At 44.8% G+C, this 19365-nt stretch overlaps 3 protein-coding genes across 3 annotated transcripts; 1 reads left to right on the plus strand and 2 right to left on the minus strand.

Annotated features, from left to right (window-relative positions):
- Positions 1 to 439: 439 nt before the first annotated feature.
- Positions 440 to 2779, minus strand: LOC128302970 (protein spaetzle 5). Its single transcript, XM_053039822.1, has 5 exons — positions 2738 to 2779; positions 2476 to 2672; positions 1686 to 2404; positions 1545 to 1608; positions 440 to 617 (listed from the first exon to the last, which is right to left on the minus strand). Exons 1-5 carry the CDS (start codon positions 2777 to 2779, stop codon positions 440 to 442), a joined length of 1200 nt encoding a protein of 399 aa, XP_052895782.1.
- A 5428-nt stretch (positions 2780 to 8207) lies between these two features.
- LOC128305530 (phosphatidate cytidylyltransferase, photoreceptor-specific) lies at positions 8208 to 19082 on the minus strand. The gene is made up of 8 exons (XM_053043020.1): positions 18379 to 19082; positions 15949 to 16082; positions 15015 to 15111; positions 10085 to 10261; positions 9521 to 10009; positions 9316 to 9447; positions 9097 to 9231; positions 8208 to 9023 (listed from the first exon to the last, which is right to left on the minus strand). The coding sequence occupies exons 1-8, from the start codon at positions 18520 to 18522 to the stop codon at positions 8934 to 8936; spliced, it is 1398 nt and encodes a 465-aa protein (XP_052898980.1). The 5' UTR covers positions 18523 to 19082; the 3' UTR covers positions 8208 to 8933.
- LOC128305531 (uncharacterized) lies at positions 11044 to 14839 on the plus strand. The gene is made up of 4 exons (XM_053043021.1): positions 11044 to 13083; positions 13893 to 14201; positions 14283 to 14419; positions 14494 to 14839. Exons 1-4 carry the CDS (start codon positions 12214 to 12216, stop codon positions 14564 to 14566), a joined length of 1389 nt encoding a protein of 462 aa, XP_052898981.1. The 5' UTR covers positions 11044 to 12213; the 3' UTR covers positions 14567 to 14839.
- Positions 19083 to 19365: the final 283 nt, after the last annotated feature.

The raw sequence follows: 19365 nt of genomic DNA on the forward strand, positions 1-19365 counted from the left end.
CGTCTTGTGTCACATTACAGTGTGATGATGACAAAGCAAAAAAAAGGAAAATATATTCTGTTCCATCCAGACAGATACAGATGAAGGATGGATGGTTAGATAGTTAAATAATAAGCAGATTATATTAAAATAAAATTAAGCGAAAGAAATTAATAAAAGAAGGAAATTAACAGAAAGCAACGAAAAAAAGTAAAAAGTATAACAAAATAAATAAGAACATAAACAAACATTACAGTTGAAAGCGATAAAGTAGAAAACAAAACAGAAAAGAAATATTTCCAACCATTATCCATTAGGCCTCTTACGCTTTATTCATGCAAGGAACAGATAATAGAAGGTATTCCATTAAACTGGCTTTAATTCTTTCTTAATTCATTCAATTCATAGTGTTTTTTGCAACTTGAGAAGGATTTTCCTTAGATTTTCTTTCCTGACGGGCCTAAATGCGATTGCCCGAATACAACGAGCACACACAGCAGCTCGGGAACCAGTAGGTGTCCACGTACAGTGTCCTTCCGGTCGGATCCAACGTCACCAGCCGCTTCTGGACGTATCGCTGCTCGCACCGGGAACTATACCCTACGGGAAAGCTGCACAGGTTGGAGCATTCCGCTGACCTAGTTTTCCACGTGTTGCGTCCCGCGCAGAGGAAGAAGTTTCGGGAGGAAATACAGCAGGTTAATAAGTGTGGCATATTACCGTGGTTCAACTAAACATAGGGAAACCAACAGCCAAAAGCTGGCCAAAAGCTGGCTAGGGTGCCGCTAGGGCAATTGACACCCGAGCGAAGGGTGGAAAGTGTTCAAACAAACGCAGCCAAAAGCCCCTGTTTTTTTGTTCCCCAGGAATGCCGCGTTCGAAAATCACACAACCAGCCACAAACCAGATAAGGATGAATGTGGGCTAGGTTCTAACGGGAGGTTTTCTTCGCCGGATAAGGAAGGGTATCGGTTCCGTACCCCTGGTGCGGATGAGCGCGAGAGGTACAGTGCAGAGGGATCAATCGTTCACCCCTAGTGGTTGTATGCAGAATTTTCCCCCGGGCTGTATCGAAATTTCCTCAACAATGCGAAAACCGGAAGCACCACAAACAATCGACAGCGTTGCGTTTTGGTGTTAGGTGGGGTCAGGTATTTTGTCGGAAGAATTACCATCGATGTGGGTGCATTCAAATAATTAGAGAAAGGATTCTAAGAAATGAGAATCTGATGGAGAACATTTAGATACAATGAAATAAATGCCTTTGAAGCGGTATGTAGAACAAAGTGGTATGGCAAAGAACGAGAAAAGATTAATTTACTAGAGAGTTTAAATTTCAGTGATAATTTTTGTATATCCTTTTCTTAAATAACTTAATTTAAAAAAATAAAAATGAAGAAAATCTCTTTGATTCTAAATTTCGCTCAAGAGGGCGCCACCGTAGCAGCAGCATAGTTTAGCGAAGACACAGCGAATAAACAGTGCTTCGCTGCTTTCACCGCTAGGTGTCGCTCTAGTAAACATACAATCCGAATTTAAATTAAAAAAAGTCGTTCAATACTCACGCACAAACTTCGGTCCTGACGAGCTGCCTTGAATTCTCCTGATTTACCACAAACATCCAATTACCTATTGAAAAAAAAAACAGAAAGTGTGTAATAGAAACCACAAAGTAAATGCTAATAAAAAAGAATTGCTCTAACTACCTTTCGTGTTCAGTGCCGTCTGCGGTGTAATGTATCTTTCGCGCACGCTACACAGCGTTTCTCTTCCCGGTTCGGTTTCACGCTTAGGACGATTAGCTTTCGCCAACAGCCGCTCATAAACCGTTTCATTGAGCACCATGGGACGGCGAAATGGGGCCGGTTCTGTGTCGAACAGATCGATTGATTCGTCGACGCGTCGTAACGATGCCAAACGTGCCTTCCGGGTATGCGTATCCGACAAGTCCCGGGCAAAGCGTTTCAACCAATCGGCCGGACTGTATTGCGTGACGGAGGAGGTGGACCCGGATCCGGAACCCGGTGGTAGATAAAAGTATCCCTGGCCGGACCCAGGACCGGAAGTACCACCTCCACCTCCATGCCGGTTGTACATTGGAGCTCGAACGTACGAGTTGTACTGGTAAGAGTGTTGGGGCTTTGGAATGTAGATCGGCTGTGGAACCGGTGCGGGGCGCTTTTCCGAGTAGTTGACCGTACCGAGCGATTGCTGTGCTGGTGTGAGATAATTATAGCCAGCCGGGGAAGGCTTACTGGATGCTTTCGACGAATCCATCGGACTAAACGAGCCATAAAAGTGATGGTAATGATGATGAAGATGTTCCTCCTCTTCCAGCGGCTTGGTGGCACCGAAATCAACCATCTCCTCGTTGGCGATGATGCGCTGGTAGCCTAGCGTTTCCACCAGATGCTTAATAAGATACCTTGAATGGTAACCAGATAGGTATGTGAGGAGTTACTGTAGAACCGCTTCAAATGTGAGACAGTAACTCACGCAGGATAATCAGGGTTGGATTCACAAAACGTCGAGCCCGGTGAAGCGCATCTCGGAGTCATGCCGGGTGGGGCGGGAACAAACGCACACGGGCTCTGTCCATAAGAACCACAGACAGGCTTCTGGGGAGCAAGTGTCGGATGTGGATATGGAGAGGGACTTCCAGCTATTGGTGAAAGTTGAATTAAAAGTAATAGCTGTAATGAAACAAATCGACATATTATTGGACAACTCTGTACCATAACATATTGGTTAAACTCACCATCAACAACGGTGTGAACTGGAGCATTGGAGTAGAATCCATTTTGAAAAAAAAACCTTTCAAAGTTAGCTAACAGCTTGCAAAGATCAATCAGATGTTATGAACTGAAATGAAATAGTAGAACAGCAAATTAAAAAGTTATGTAAATCATTGTCTATACATGAGAGCATAATGCAATAGGAGATGATTGTTGTCATGGTGACGGCGTAGATTAACATCAAACAAAGCGATGGAGTTAGTGTCACGAAGGTTTCCATTCCCTGTTTCATCATTTAACCGGGCTGAGAATGAAACGAGCAATACGAGATGGAATCTTTCAACTCAAGTCTACCTCGTCTTATCTATTCGTCAAGCAAGTGCCCCAATGCACATCACTAAACCAATAAAAGACCAACCCCCCCCCCCCCCCCCCACCACCCCACATTGCTCAGTGACTCAGGTAATTATCTTCACCAACCCTTAACTTTCCTTTTCATTGCCACAAATTAGCACACCGTCCGGGGTGTGTGGGAACGACGCACAGCGGCGAACATGTGCTGAACCTGTGATAAAACAAAAACCGAACCACAAAATAAGAAGAGAGAAAAGAAAAACAATAACGACAGGAATAATACGGGAATAAAATACGCGCAACCCGACAGGCGCAACGATCAAATGACATCAATGCGCGGAGTGAGCAACGAACAAGCGACGAACCTCACCTGACGTGCTGTGTTGGCTTAATACCGAGCCCGTCTGGCGCAAGTCTGGACACAAATTTAGTTGCGTGTTCTTCCTTTTATGTGTTCTTTTCTTTCCTTGTGTTCCTTTTGTTGGCCACCTTGTCTACATGCGCACCATCTTTCCAGCGATGAATTCGCGACGTCAATGGTTCTCGTGCTATCATTAAATTGTATGACCGTTTCGCGCTGGTTAACTGTAAGACTGCACCAAGAACCCTCGCAGATAGCACATCCCTTTTAATCTCCACAAATGGCTTAATCCGGTCGCACTAATCGATTACCGTACACGGAGAGGAGGTACCGGGTGCCACTACTCCCGGGTGATGTTATTGGCGTGTGGCATTTTATGAGTTACGCATTAACCTACGAACTCACCGTCAAGTTCACACGTGCGTTGTCTATTTCCCTCCCTTGCGAAAAGGGAAAGTGTTGACTATCTTTCGCAAAAGGCACCATAACGATCGTGGTAAAGATCAAGGCACTCGTTTGCAGTTATTGGAGAAGAATCGTATCCAAGGATACGATTATTATTATTATTATCTCCACAAAACAACTTCAATGCACAGCTAACAACTACAGTGTCAACAATTCTCAGAATTCTCCAAACTATTCCCATCGGCTGTAAAACATTGCTAAAAACCCAAAAACCAAAAAAAAACAATCACCAAATTGCCACCTCCGATGAGACGTAATTAATGAGTTCAAAGTTCCCATCGCCACAAATGGACAGATACATAAACGAACCATCAGCACCGAGTTAGGCCGAAGGTAGCGACAAACAACAAATTCCCTCCCTTCCCTCCAAAAAATAAGTCTCTTTGATCCGGCTTAAGTCAGTACCGAATTCGTTCTAGTTGATATCTCACTTAAGTGGCCCAATTTATGGTACAAATGATCTTTCCCTTCCTTCGCTAACACTTCTTCTAATTCATCGTATGTTTTCACCGCAAGGTGAAGGTCAAATGGTGTGCTAAACAGAACAACGTTTTAGGCACGTAACGTCGTGTAATGGCCAGCCATTACTCGTCTATCCGTTGCGATCTGGTGACAAATCCTATCGAATAGCTCAAACACAACGACAATTTCCGGTTGTGCGGAAATGTCTGCACTTCTTACCAGACTTCAAGAGGTTGAAACTCCTCTTGAGCTACCTTGGCGCACTCTTACGAACCTTTATACGGACACGGGCTCTGCTGTGGGGTAGGGTGTCGGGCAGCGACAACCTCCACGCTGCGATCGGGCAGCGACAACCGTACGCGAAGACTTCACACCACTAACTGACGCGATTCGCGATTCGGTGAGCAAAGATCGCATTACCCATTACCCATCAAGATCTCCCACCTTCCGGGGGGTGGTTTCGGTGCGTGATGTGGGTGCCCCACCAAACAGAAGGGGACGGTACTAGTACGACTGGTACTAGGCACAGCATTTGATGGGAACTTATGGTACTTCAACCATCGTTAGCATCATCATCATCATCATCATCTTCCATCATTTTTAGCAGTATCAGCTGGTGCACGCGACACGTTGCTTCGCGCCTTTCCTAACACCGTGTGTTTAACCGGAACATTGAACTTGAACTGTGAGATCTTTCTCTTTGCTGCATTATCATTGTGATGGGTCACATAGTGCTCTATAAACGTAGAAATAAGAGAAAAAAGAACCAAGAGTGGCTCAAAAGTTATCTTGTTTAATCTCCAATTTAAATATTGATATGTCTAGACTAAACTATTGTAGATATGTTTATGTTTAAATCTTAATTAAAACATCAAACGACGACTAATGCGCATGTGGTCATGCACCACACCCCCGAGGCGTGCCAATTTTCCCCTGATTTGCATAATAACAAGCCTTCTTTTAGAGATGGTTTTGTACAGATGCTAGGTTCAACTGGTAGTTCACTTGCAAAACAATCTGATTAATGGTTATCAAAACCACAATCTCTTCGCAATGCTTTGGAAAGCTAAAAAGCAACCACAACTGTGAACTATATCCGTTTTTTTCTTCAGAAGCGATGTGATATTTGAAATAAAGCATTGCTTTCTTTCGGTTCCACACGGTCCACCAATTATGCTCGCGATCATACGCATGTGAGCATCAAAGATATGGGAATTTCCCAGTACAGCGTAGCACCTGACACTCAGCCCCAGTTGAGGACATTCTTAGCCGCTGGCTTCAGTTGTTTGTCCACCGTTAAAGCCATTTTAACCACATCATCATTACGGAGACACATTTTCCTTTCTCGCACACGGTCAAACGGTTCGCGATCGCGCAAGTGATCGTTGGGGTTTTGGAGATTTTCACGCTTAAGATGCGAAGATGCTTCGTCATGATGGACCGGCGCAGACGCGGGCTACGTCTAGACGGGCACGGGAAAAAAAAGGGGCAAACACCTTGCCAAGGAGCGTGCGGACCGAATTCATTCACAGCCAAACTTTGCCACACTCCTTCCACTTCAGACAGCATCAGAGAGGGCTGGATTTGGTTGAGGCGTATGACGTCATTGAGAAAGGAAATGATACTCCAAACGAAACGGGAAGTGTGGCTGGTTTTTTTTATGTTTTTGGTTTTTGGGTGAAATGAGACAGTTGATTGAAGTGTCGGTTAATACCGGTGGCAAGGAACACTTCACAGTGAAGCAATTCTTCAGAGTAATCTCCACAACTTTTGCACATCACGGCCTAACGAAATCAGTTAGATTTGAATTTTCGCAGCTAGCGCCATCTAGTGACGGGTGACGGAAGTGTCGATTTTAGAACAGATTCATCACAACGTTGGCAGCGATCCGCGTTTGTGCTTATTTTGTCCTTAAAATACTAAATAAACTAAAAATACAAAATAAACTAAATTAACAAGATAAACACCAGTGTTTTACATTCACATCGAAGAGAATGGGACACAGGAGGAGGGGGGACAGAGGGACAACGTTGCACCTTTATTGGACACTATTTGCGAGTGTATAGAAAGGGGAGATTAGAGATTATATGTATATATTCCATCTCATGCACAGCTTTCCGTGAAACATTATCGAGCCAGGGCAATATAGACAAGTTTTACTCTTCGCGTGTGGACGCTGATTTCGTTTAACTACAGTGTGACTCTCTCATCACTGGCCTGTCCGTCCCTGGTTGTCTTGCACGCACCCGTTCAGGAAGTTTACACAATTTTATCCCTGTTGCAAATACACCCGATCACACGGGGTTAGCATGGTTAGACATGGCTCTCTGTTGCTAAATATTGTATTTCTTTGTATTGTTTGTTCTTTCTGCCTAAGTGTTTTAATGTTTGGTTACCGCGACGAATAACAGACCACCGATTGCTGAACGTGATATGAGAATTAAACATAACTGAACCTAACTATAATAGTTGCTGTTCGCGCGCACAGCATAATCTACTATTCAATATGATAACGATGAGAAGTGTACAACAACTAGCGCAAAATGGAATAATAGCAACAACCGAAACAAAACCCACGTGATGTTGTTGGGATCTCCTTTGTACAAAGCGATTACAAAACCACTCCGAAGACCCGGGCTGTTTATCTGCGGTACGGCCTCTGACCCATCGCGTATTTGCTTTCAATTGCTTTATTAAACGTTGATATATAAAATAAACCAATTCTAAACATCGATACGCACTCTACCGTGTGGATATAGGTCTAATTGTGTTTGGACGTCCCATACACTTCCCCCGTACACAGGGAGTGGGGGGGGGGGGGGGGGGGTGTAGGGTCATGCGTCCCGTTGTTTGGTAAAACATCGAAAAACGTATTAATTCAGTGCTGCCATGCTAGGCACGCGATCCGAACGTCAGAACTAACTTACATTTCTACTAAACAGTCAGGTGTTTACTGAATGTATCTTATCGAGACACTTAGCTAAATCGAAGATGATTGGCCGGACTCACACATTTCAACCAAGGGGTTAGTTACAATTGTAGTGCGCAGCCTTTAACCTCCATCCTGGAATGTGCCCATTTTCCAGCGGGCCATTTTTTTATCGTACTGTGTTTCTGTTTCTACAGGGAGCTTCTCTTGGATTTGTTTTTGCGGGGTGTCAGGTCAGGTCCTAACATACACATTGGTATTCGCAATATATGAATGGTTATAAAAACAAACCTACACTTTGATACCTCGCGTTTTGTTCCTAACTTCCCAGCTTTGTTGTAAGTGGAATGGGGTTTCCACGTGGGACTAGGCCATGCACATCCCTCTTCAAAGAATACATCTTTCTTACACTATTGTGAGAGTGTGTGTGTGTATGCTTGTGTTGCGTACGTACTGCGAAATATATGCTCTGGTAATCTTGAATTGCGCCCACTCTCCACACGGCATTCAGTTCCATTTAGCTACACACAGGTGTATATAATATATTATTGCACAAAACTATTTGTTCTTCTAGTTCTCTTCTCCCAAGACATCACTCAAATTGCGGAATGAAAGCCTGGATTTCAGTTCGATTAAATATATGCGATTAATGCTTCTGACCATTTCTACTCTTCACATTCGCTACAATTCTCTCATGTCCATCTTTGTTTTTTTGTTCTAATCGGTGACTACGTTGAATCATCTTTCTTGCAGCTTCCCAATATCCACGATCGATCGTCACACACGCGAGCACGAAAAACAACGTTATCCTTCCGATGTAAATATGTTTTTTCCTCCTATTACTTTACCACGCAATAGTGAACAATTTACCTCAGATTCACTTTATTGTGTGTGTGTGTGTGTGTGTGTGTGTGTGTGTGTGTATGTGTGTGTGTGTGAATACTGCAAATAAATGTCCTCCGTTTTCGATTTTCAGTTGTTTAGTCCTCGCCTTCAATTATCCGTCCAGCATATGGATTCCTTTATTAATAATAACTTATGAGCCAACCAAGCATCACTCAATCGCTTCAATGAAGGTACCGTTGTACAAGTAAAGGGAAAAGATTGAATAAAGCTCTTCATATAAGAAAACAAGTTTATCATCTATCTTTGCCACACAGCGGAATACTGGTTGGGTCGAAAACGGGCGGCAAATAACCGCCTGCATCCGGACCGTCAATAGACAGCTATGTAAGCGGATTACGGTTTTGCGGCCCGTACCTAAACCCGAGATCATGATTGATTTTGTTCTGTTGGGGGCTCTCGTTCGTTTGCGATGTCCGAGATTGGGGCGAGCGATTCATTAATATGTTGCGTTCCATCTTCTTCCAGATGCAGATAACTCTCGCAACAATAAGAACCATTTATCTAATGGTAGCATAAGTTCATTAAACAAAAGTTAAAGCGTCGTTTGCTGATTTCCCATTTCGAGAATGGTCGTTTGCCCATTTTGCTTCCGAATGGCAGAAGAGGTAAATTACTAAGCGTAAAAAAAAGGTAAACAACCAAAAAAAAAAAAACAAATGAAAACCCATACACACAAACAAAAAACGCATAATACAACAATAACAGCGACAACGGGTAACTTGGTTCACGCTCGTCCGGGAACTTAATTTAAATTGATGATATTGCGCTCCTCCAGGCTGTCCTTCAGCTGATTGAATAGTTGCAGCTGCTCTTCTGGTTTTAAATTGTACACCTGTGTGGGAATTGTTATGAAAAAAAAAATAACATTTTACATAAAGCTTTAAAGGAAAAAAGCTCAATGTTACCATATTTAACAGCTTCTGTGGGGAAGCATAACGAATAAAGCTGGAGATATACACGTTCACAAACGTGGCCATCAAGAATTGACAATCGAAACGATCCATAATGCCACCATGTCCGGGAATCATATCTCCAAAGTCCTAGAAATCGTGCAATGAAACGATAAGTTTTGTAAACCACCACCACCACCACCACCATTCGCGCTGTAAAAAACTTCAAAGTACCTTAATCTTAAACGCACGCTTAAATCCAGAGGCAAAGAAGCCACCGAACGGTCCAATGACCGAGCTAAAGATGCTCATCGAGAGCGAATGGAGCAGGAACGGATACATCGTGATGGTTTTGCTTGCGCCAAACTGGAAGTAAACATAAAGGAATGATTTATAATATGTAAAGCTTAACTCTTGCCCACCATGCCATGACACTAACCAATGCGATGCTATACTCCTGCGGTCGGAACAGATAGCTCGGCTCACATTGGATGATCATACGTCCCTCCGATTCCGAGTACTCGATCGGGCAGACAAAGAACTGGAACTGGCACAGGAAGTACGATGCAACCAGACCGAATATGACGGTCGCAAATCCACCACCAATGAACCCTTCCCACGTTTTCTTCGGGCTGAGCTGAATCAGTGGGGTGCGGCCGAAGAAGAACCCAAACATGTACGCCATCACATCGTTGCAGACAATCATCGAAACCGGCACGATAAACCAGATCAATCCTTCGAATATGTTCTGTATGATCAGGTAGCTCTGCGTCACCACAATCAGCAGCGCCACGTGTGTCCAGGCGAAGAGGCTGAACTGTTTCATGTAGTACTTCTTCACGAGCGACAGCACGAACCAAACGAACCCGATGCAGTACAAGCAGAACGATAGGAAGCGATGATATTTAACTAAGAAACGCAGTGAGTCCTACAAAAACACATAAAACAGACAGCATTATTGCAAGAAGAGAAACACGCATGGAGAGGTGCCTCATTGACTTACCACACGGCTAACCGCAACTCCAAAGTAATCGACCAAATTTTCTCCGTAGAAGAAGTAGTTGGACGTTAGCAGGAAGTACCAGGACAAGCTGCGGAACCATGGCAATCCATGAATACGGTACACGGAGTAGCCAATCGAAATAATCTCCTGGAAGCATTTCACCTGAACAGCAAGAGCCTACGGAGAAGGACAAAAAAGAATAAAGAAATTGTTAGTAAACTTTCTACATTATTTGCATCATTGTTGTACTAAGCTGGTCGTTTGCTAACATCCAAGTAAGGCCACAATAATTGCATTTCCCATGCACCGAGACCTTCAAAAGAGCTTCAGACGTACAGTTAAGCCTCCTGTAAGCCTCTCGTGCGCTCATTCTCAAATGTCCTCCAGCTGCTGAAACACACACCGGGAAGACTTGGTGGTCAAAACATGTGGTTAAGTAAAGTGCACTCGCGTGCAGTTCCGCGTCGGCGCTCGCGTGGAGCAAATGTTTTGACGGCTTTTTTTCCATTAATATGCTCCACAACGTACGTGTCTGTGTGTGGTGGTTTTCGTGGTGTAAGTGTATGCCATGCAACCATGCTTGCTGGGTCGCCTATAGCAACCCGGTTCCGTATGAAGTGTTGCTGCGATGACCAGATACCAACAGCAGCCAGCTGCTGATGCTGTTGCGTTGTTTCACCACACACACACACATACACCCGTATAAAAACCAACATCGATCGTGATCTTCGTAGGTAGTTTTGTTCGCTACACACACCGGGCCATGTTTGCCTCTCGATCGCGTATCGTAGCTGCACTGTTTATATGTTGTGCGTGTGTAAACGGAACAAGCCTTTAATGTATTGTTGTTCTCCTACTCATTCCACTGTTCCGACCGCTGTCGGGGAGATGCGCAACGCATTGCCGGATGATCGTTTCATTCGTGTTGGGTTTGTGTGTGCGTGTGAAATAAATGTGGACCCAAACGAAGGTGAACCGTGCCCGTGTCGCAATCATCATCATCATCGCAACAGGCACCAAAGTGCCTTCTGTACCTTCCGAAGAGACGCACCACAATCGCGGTGCGGTGGTGTTCCGCGAGTTCCTGGCATACATAGTTGTCTGTTTTTCCCTACCAAAAACACAACGGCAGTGTGTTATCTTTCTTTGTGTGCATAAATAGGCGACTGCTACAAACAGAGACTAGAAAAAAAAACACATTTTCCCTCCCTTTGTAACATAACACAACAAAGGTGCGGCATTACACGGGCCAACTTCAATGCGTTTCGCTCGCTGAGAATGAAACGTTCGCTTTCTAGCGGCGGTTTTCGCAAAACACGGGACCATTCCCAGCGGTTTCCGAAGGTGGAGAAAGTAGTGGTCGAAGAGTTTCGGTGATGCACACTCGGTGCTGGTGCAAGAAAGGAACTAGCAGGGGGTGGTGAGGACAGTAGCCGGGCGTAAACCACCCAACAACAACAGAAAACGGCAACTCCTCCAACAGTAGGCAGCCCAAAATTGCTTTCCACGTTCCGCGTGCGGTGGTTATTTTGCGCATAGTGGACACGAACGAGACGGTGGGGGAGTCGGGGTTGTTATTAGTTGTGTTATTGCTATTAGTTCGCTTTCGCTGACCGAAGACGAGAAAACGGGCAAGTGGCGAATTCATTCATTTCGCATCGCGTAACGCTAGTTTACGGATCGCTCCGACGCAGTGCCGTTTTTCGGGAAGGAAAGTGAATGCGTTTTATAAAGGCTTTTAGCAGTGGAAGTATAGCAAGCCAAGTGTAAATGTTTAAAGAGCATCGTAACAAGTGATAAAACCCCGTACCCGTACAAACGGGGCAAGTAGTAGAGGGTGCTGTGTGATCGCGTACTTGATCATCTGTCAGATTGTGTTCTTTGCGAGATAAACAACATAACACGCTCGGTGTGCTAAGAAACCTTGCACACAAACACACAAGACCGCGAGGGACAAAACCCGCGAACGCCAATTGTGACTAATTTGATAAATAAACACACACAGCGTTGGGCAGTACTACTACCATTCGCGTTTTTGCTACGTGCGATTCTGACGCGTTTAAGATAGCGACCGTGAGCGTTTAGCGGTTCGAACGAAAGAAACGAACGAACGGAAAGGCACGACGACGATGTCGCTACGCGCTATACAGAAGCGAGATAGGGAGAAATTATCGTCCTCACAGCGGCAACAGCAGCAGCAACAGTTTATCAGCCACCAGTGGAACAGCAACGATGGCCATGCTGGTGTTGGTACAATACTGGCGGCACCGAATGTGACACAATTGACGGCAGCGGCCATGAAGATGACAGCTGCAACCGGCTGCGCTGATGTATCCACGGTCGTTCCCTCGGTTCAATCGATTCTACAGTACCAGCAGGCAAAGCGCAAACAAACCCAAGCTGCTTACGATGTAGCAACGGGTCCGCCGCTGCCAGTAACGACCCATGCACCGACCGTGCTCAGACGGTCCAGCTCGTATCCGGCACTGTCCCGCATACGTTCACGGCGAAAGCAGCAGCAACAGCTACGTCCGGTACGGTCGGAAAGTGACTTGAGTGCTATACGTGATCTACTCGAGGGTGGCAGCACCGACGCGGGTGAAGTATTCAATGGTGGTGGTGGTGTTGGCGTGCCCGGAAGTGGTAACAGTTTCAGCACCAACAATCTCTACCTCGGTGCCAAATCGGAGGTGTGTCTTAAAACGCTGGCCGTGAAAAACACCGTTGCGGTACCGTTTGTGAAACCTGGCGTAATGCAGCAATCACTACCAGCAGCTCCGGCGATGGCCACCGGTGGTAGCATCCGGAGCGCATCCAGCAGCGGTGGATCAGCGAACCAACCTGCCACGAAACGGCTGTACGAGAGCCGCCGTACATCGGAGCTGAGCAGTAGCGATTTCGGCACGAACAAATCGGAACTGCATCTGAAGGCGAACACCAGCGCCGTCCGCATTCCGATCGTGGGCTATGAGGTTATGGAGGAGCGTGCTCGCTTTACGGTAAGTGCGTGAAGAAGCGTGGGACGATGGTGGCTGGCTACAGTTCCCCAGCCACGCACACAAATTCGATCGGTAGATGAGCGGCGGCGCCTGCGCGATAGAATTACACCCAACAAACAGAACGCCGTCTCTGTGTGGCGAGATGAATCACACCACCTAAAAGAAAAGCAAAAGAACACCATTTTACCATCCGCGCTCGTACGTGGGGGGCATTATGCATCTGTATGTTTCCAAACGTTTGACCGTCTTTGTTTGGATTATACTTATCAAGTTTTTAATCGCGTTAGGTATTTTATTACTGTTCATGTTTTCATGAGTCGCAGATCATTCGACATCCATCGGGTGTGTGTTTAGGGAAGTATAAAACGAACTCCCTTTGACGTCATCTTGACCGTTCGAAGAGGGCACGAACGAACACAAACAAATGCTGGACCTGGACCACGCAATTGACAGTTAATTTGCATACTGCGGTGGTGTGAACGTCTCACAGCTGGGTAATATTTGTTTAAACCCAAGCTAATACCAAGGAAGATGCTACACCTTCAACATGATTATCGATCGTACCGTGAAAAACCGTACGCCTGTTATGAAATGTATATAATTATCGATCAATTTTTGCAACCAACCGCCCCATTAGACGAACGGCTCGCCTGGGGGCCTGCTATTAAACATTGGAAAATCGTTTCGAGGGCACTAACGATGCGGTAACAGTGCTTTAACTCATCGAAAAGAAGAAAAAACATCACAAAACATTTAAATATCAATGCATTAAACATTAAATAATCTTCTCACCTTCTCCTTAATTGCAGATATTCAAGTTACGCATTGAAAATAGCATTTCGCACACCTGCTGGTTGGTGCTGCGACGGTACACCGACTTTGTGCGATTAAACAACAAGCTTCGGACGATCTACCCGCACTGTAATCTTGTGCTGCCGCGTAAGAAATGGTTCGGTGACAACTTTAGCAGTGGCTTCATCGATAACCGAATACAGGGCCTGCAAACGTTTATCAACACCATTCTTGGGGACGATGCGATGCGGACGTGCCAGGCGGTGCGGGACTTTTTCTGTCTCGACGAACCACCGTCTTACTCGGAGAGTATGGAAGAATCAAGGGTAAGAAGCGGAACTCCTGCCCGGACGCCACCCCGAAAGTGACCGATATAAACATTCTTTTATATCCGTTTTCCGTTTTAGGTTATCTTTGAGGCACAGGAAGAAACAATTGCGCAGCTCAAGCAGCAACTGCAAGCCAAAGAGGATATGGTACAGGTGCTGCAAACGAAGCTTGCCACCGAGCTCAATCGTAATGCGATCCTTACCAATGTAATACGGTATGAGTTGACAAACAAACGCCGGAACGCATGAGTGCACCTTAAACTAAATCCATTTCTCTTTATGATTTCAGGAACAGCGTGGAAAATTGTGCCAAATGTTCAAAGTCTGTTGATCAGGTGATGAAGGAATCGGTCTATAAATAGCCAGAGTCATTTGTATTCTTCTTCGGTAAATTGTCCACCAAACGTACATCATTACAACCGTCTGGCGGAATTATTGGAAGCTTTTCAAGCTGTTTGTCCGCGTACCAGCCTGTAAGACTGCGTCTGTCGATATTCAAAGTTCGAAACTTGTATTGCAAATAAAAAGAAAACGAAACATAGATATTAATATAAATGTATACACGAATGATTTAAAAAAAATACGCGAATATATCGACGCTTTTTCTATAATCTAAAAATTTTTGTTTGTTTTTTATCGGCTAAGTAAATTAGTTCAGTGATACTACGTCCTTTATACTAATCAAACCAGAAATCGGATCATATGACAAGAAATATCGATTATGATGTGACCCGCAAGAACACCGACCAGCAAGAAGATTTTTAAACAAAAAAGCAGCCCGCTGGCCAAGCTTTACAAAGTTATCCTTACCGTAACCATCAGTGCTAACGGTCCACCGTAGATGATCAAACAAAATCCACTGATCATAATCATCGTGAAGATGCCACGTATCACCCAATTCTTCCATCTGCAAATAAACCAAAATAAACAGATTAGTATGAAAATTCGATTTTGTGCGTTACCAAAGTCCACTTAAGCTCAAACCGAGAACGTTTTCGTCACTTATGTTCAAAACATTTACATCTTTAAAGCAAAGCTAATCTAAAAAGTCACATTTGAAACGTAATTCCTCTGTTTTTTTTTTTTTTTTTGCTGCTGTGTTTAATCGCACAAAACCTAGTTAGCTTGTTTGTACAAACAAACCACCGAGAGACAAAGAGACACCAATTAATGGACGGTTCTCGCAACTTTGCGGTTGTGAAAACTGCACGTCATGATGATCTTAGCGTTGATATTTCTCGCGCAACCGTACCCGCGTAAGGTCTCGCGCAAACGACACACACCGCAAAAATACAACCGCTGTATATCCAATTACATGGCGAGTTTAGTCTCCTGACACAGGTTGTGTCTCGTCGTTTATGTGCAACGATTCTTTAATCTACAACTAGTCACACTAAGGGTAAAAATAGGTGAAAAACTTCCATGACCTCCAAAACTGTTCTACTGGGTGTGTGTCTGAGTGTGTTTGCTTTGGAACGTTACACCGTAACACCGTGTAGTGTGCGGAACGTTTCTCTCATTTCGATTTCGAACTCCAATTTCATAGCATTATTGTGGGGGTAGATTGTTATTTAATTAGCAAACAAAATAACGCAATGCACCCGGACTGGAAACCCATGGAGCCTCATTTATGCACCAAGGTGAGTCGCGCGCTATGGTGGGCTTTGCAATGCAATGGCAAACGAGGGCACCGAACCGGAAGTTCAGTGCTGGTTCGCGAACTTAACAGCAGTACTGTACGCACCTATCCGGCAGTCCGCTCAACGCTTGACCCAACACCTCAGGCATTTTGTTCGTTCCCTGGGGAAGGTTTTTGGCCATCTCATCCACGTACTTTTCCTCCGGCAAGCGTTCCTCTGTTTCGGTTTCCGAGTCCACCTAAAAGCAAACATTGAAAGGATGGTCGAATTAATTAATTAGGTATTAATGGAAAGAAATCATTAATTATTAACCCTTAAAGTTAATTTTCTATTAAAAATAGGTTTATTCTCCTTATCCAACACAAACAGTCTCATGTTTCGTCCCAATGAACTGTTCATGCCTCACTTTCGATTGTTAAAGTCTACAATTCTCCGACCCGTCCGACCTTCGACCGTTTCAAACGGTCCAGTATGGGTTAATGAAACGGCTTTTGAAGGTCTATGGGTCACACGATTGCAACGGTTGCACTCTCTCGAAATAGGCAAACATTGAACATATATGTGCAGTTGGGTAAAAAAGAAACATACACTTTAATTAGCTGAAAGATTGTATTTTCTTGTAGCGAGATTTATTCTTCGAAGCATTAAAAAAATGACATTTTTGGAGAGTGAATTGGAATGAAAAACAGAAAAATTCGTTACTTTGCTTATAAAAACAAAGAAAACATTCAGTTTTTTTTTCGAACCGTGCTGACTCCATATTTCTTTTCTTTTAAAAATCTTCATCTTGGATTCATTAATTTGGAATTCCTTTCTCCTAAAATTCCAAGTGAAAAAATAACGTGCATCAAAGAAGAAAAGGAGAAAATTATTTTCAAACTAAACTTAATCCAACCTACAAAACAAACACAAAACCGGTTAGAGTGATATGCCTGAGAGACGGAATGTGCCTTCTTCGTTTGTTTCTTTTGCCCTTGATATGCAACACACCATATGGACGCATCCGGGGCCCGGCCCGCGTAAGATTAGTGTATAAACACATGACCAACGCATGTGGGGGACCTGACTGATAAAGAACGCGTAATCGGGACGGTTGCCAGCTTGCTATCAGTGTGACCACCATTAGGGCAAAGCACTAGAAGGCATTACATAACGCTGTTCTCGCTCCTCGAGTGCGCCCAATTCCCGGGTGTCATTAAACCGCACCGAATTCCGGTAATGGGTAGCAGGGTTCCAGCACGCATTGGAGTCGACCATCGGAATCGGGAGTTGTAAACAACGGAGCGCGACACCTTCTCGACGCTATGCGCGGATGAACTTTGGCTGACGGTGGTGCGATCGGGCGCGCATTTCTACTACCCGGTGGTGTGATGCCATCGCTCTAGCGTATTTTACGCTGTGTTCCGACCTCGTAAGGGCAAAAAATATTGCAATAACAAAACAGAAATGATGGCGGGTTGATGGTACACACATTCATTCTGCCAATGTGCGCTATTTTTAAACCAAAGTCTTTCTCTCAAATCGATTCACAATTTCACTCCGCCCTTTACGGTGTGTGTTTTGTGTCGGTCAGTCAAGGGAAGAAACCGCAACCATTTCCATTTTCCATTTACTTCAAACAGAATTGAAGAACGGTTCAATTAGCTGATTCGATGCTTTAAATCTACATCCCGGCAGTGACCAGGTTGCCTTTACACTATAATTAGTGAAGCAATCCGTGGGGGTTTTGATTATGGACGAAACAGATTAAACGCGCCCCCTAGAGGGACAGACAATCGATGGGATTGTGCCGACCACCATCGATGGATTAAATGAATTGGCAACAAAAACCTCGATGCCACACGATCAAATGGCACCATTCTACTACCATTTGGGAACCGTGTGGAAAGGAAACGTTATTATGTAGCGGTGCATTACGAAACGTATTTACTTCGGCTGGGAATTGGATTACACGCCGTCGGTGGGCAACTACCCTGGAGTGTTCGTGTGTTCCGCGTACACATTTTCCTTGCAAATTTAATTAGTGTCCCCTGTGTGTGCTTTTTTTTTTGCTGCATTTGGACCATAAAGATAAGATGCATCGGCTGCCATGGTTGTTCGGTGTCCCTAAAACGATAAAGAAAAGAACGTCGTCGTGGCCACCTTTATCCTGCTTCTAGCGGGATTCCTTTAGGTGAATGTTTACATCGCAAGTCAGCATCCCCCATATCCACAGCACGGACTAGAGAGCATGTACCGTGCGCGTGGGACGTTGTCTTCTAGATAAGACACTCGGCGGCACACAGCTTCCCGTCTTCCTCGGGAGATGCGCGCTGATACAAAGTGGGAGAAAGTGAGCGCGTGCTGTTTTTCTTTCACGCTCAGCGGGAAAAAAAAGGGAAACATCCCCCGAACCATTCTGTCCCGCTCGGTACCGTGCGTGGACGGGGAAAATGCGCGAGAAACGATTCGAGACACGGGGCAAGGAAAAATCGATAAACTGCGAATCAAATTTTCGCCAAACGTTGGCGCATCCTGTGGAAAAGGGCACGTACATGGTCGGAGTTTTCCGTCGTAGCACACTCCGGTGGTTGTTGCTGTGCCTGTTGTTTAGGGCTTTCCTGCTGTTGCTGGCTGGCATCACCTTCCGCTAGTAACCTTCGCCTCAGCTCGGCACCTCCACCATCGGTCGCACTCATGCTGCAGCCTCCCTTTTTTATTTTGGTTCAAGAGCAAACAAACCGCTTTTCGGATGTTCTCGGTAGTAGGGCACACACACACACGCGTACGCAGCACACTTTGCACTACACAACTTTTCTCGGCTTCAACAAAGCAGCCCGTAGAGATTAGGCCTACTCTAGGGACACAATAAGTAGTAAAATGCACACCGCGCCTGTGATAATCGAAACCCGAAACTGAAACCCCAACGAATGGAACATACACGCACGCACACACGGTTCTCGCTCGGCCACACCGGAACCTGGCCACCGCACACCACGGTCAGACCCCGCAAGGTTATTGATCTTTGTAGCAGCCACTCAGAGATAAAACCACACACTCACAGGGAGCTTTTGTTTGTGCTTCGTTGGTTTAAGAATTTTCCACTTGGCTGGCCCGAAGAACGACGAAACGCTCCGGAAAACCGAACTGCACTCTCTGGCAGTCGCAAAACAATAGACAAGCAACCGTACGGTACGAGCGCGTCTCGATATCTTCCAACGCATGCAATCAATCAAACAGTCTACGAAACGTTCACGAAAGCACTACTTCTTTTAAATGAATGGAATGCGTGAATCCCTATCAAGATCTGGGGTACGGTTTTACATTTTAATGCAAATTCTTTTGGCTTTTTCCAAGAATTTTTCCAATTTTTGTACCTACTGTTTGACAACAGCCAATTTGTTTGGACAGTTAGCACAGTGGTTCACTGTTTGAGACGTTCGAATTGACATCAGCGCGGTTCACACTTTTATCTTTAATTTTCTATGAAATTGCTATTTCGTACGAATAATTTATATACAAAAAAACCCAATTTCTTTGCA

This window comes from Anopheles moucheti, chromosome 3 (genome assembly GCF_943734755.1).
Source record: "Anopheles moucheti chromosome 3, idAnoMoucSN_F20_07, whole genome shotgun sequence".
Classification (NCBI taxonomy): Eukaryota; Metazoa; Arthropoda; class Insecta; order Diptera; family Culicidae; genus Anopheles; species Anopheles moucheti.

Bases quoted from the DNA above. Each gene is read 5' to 3' on its own strand.
- LOC128302970 (XM_053039822.1), bottom strand. From the start codon at position 2,779: ATGGATTCTACTCCAATGCTCCAGTTCACACCGTTGTTGATG. The intron at 2,405-2,475 runs GTGAGTTACTGT...TTACCATTCAAG, and splicing joins TCCAACCCTGATTATCCTGC to GTATCTTATTAAGCATCTGG. The intron at 1,609-1,685 runs GTAGTTAGAGCA...TTTTTTCAATAG, and splicing joins GACGGCACTGAACACGAAAG to GTAATTGGATGTTTGTGGTA.
- LOC128305531 (XM_053043021.1), top strand. From the start codon at position 12,214: ATGTCGCTACGCGCTATACAGAAGCGAGATAGGGAGAAATTATCGTCC. The intron at 13,084-13,892 runs GTAAGTGCGTGA...CCTTAATTGCAG, and splicing joins AGGAGCGTGCTCGCTTTACG to ATATTCAAGTTACGCATTGA. The intron at 14,202-14,282 runs GTAAGAAGCGGA...TTTCCGTTTTAG, and splicing joins AGAGTATGGAAGAATCAAGG to GTTATCTTTGAGGCACAGGA.
- LOC128305530 (XM_053043020.1), bottom strand. From the start codon at position 18,522: ATGAGTGCGACCGATGGTGGAGGTGCCGAGCTGAGGCGAAGGTTACTA. The intron at 15,112-15,948 runs GTGCGTACAGTA...GTTTATTTGCAG, and splicing joins TTGAGCGGACTGCCGGATAG to ATGGAAGAATTGGGTGATAC. The intron at 10,010-10,084 runs GTAAGTCAATGA...GTGTTTTTGTAG, and splicing joins GAGTTGCGGTTAGCCGTGTG to GACTCACTGCGTTTCTTAGT.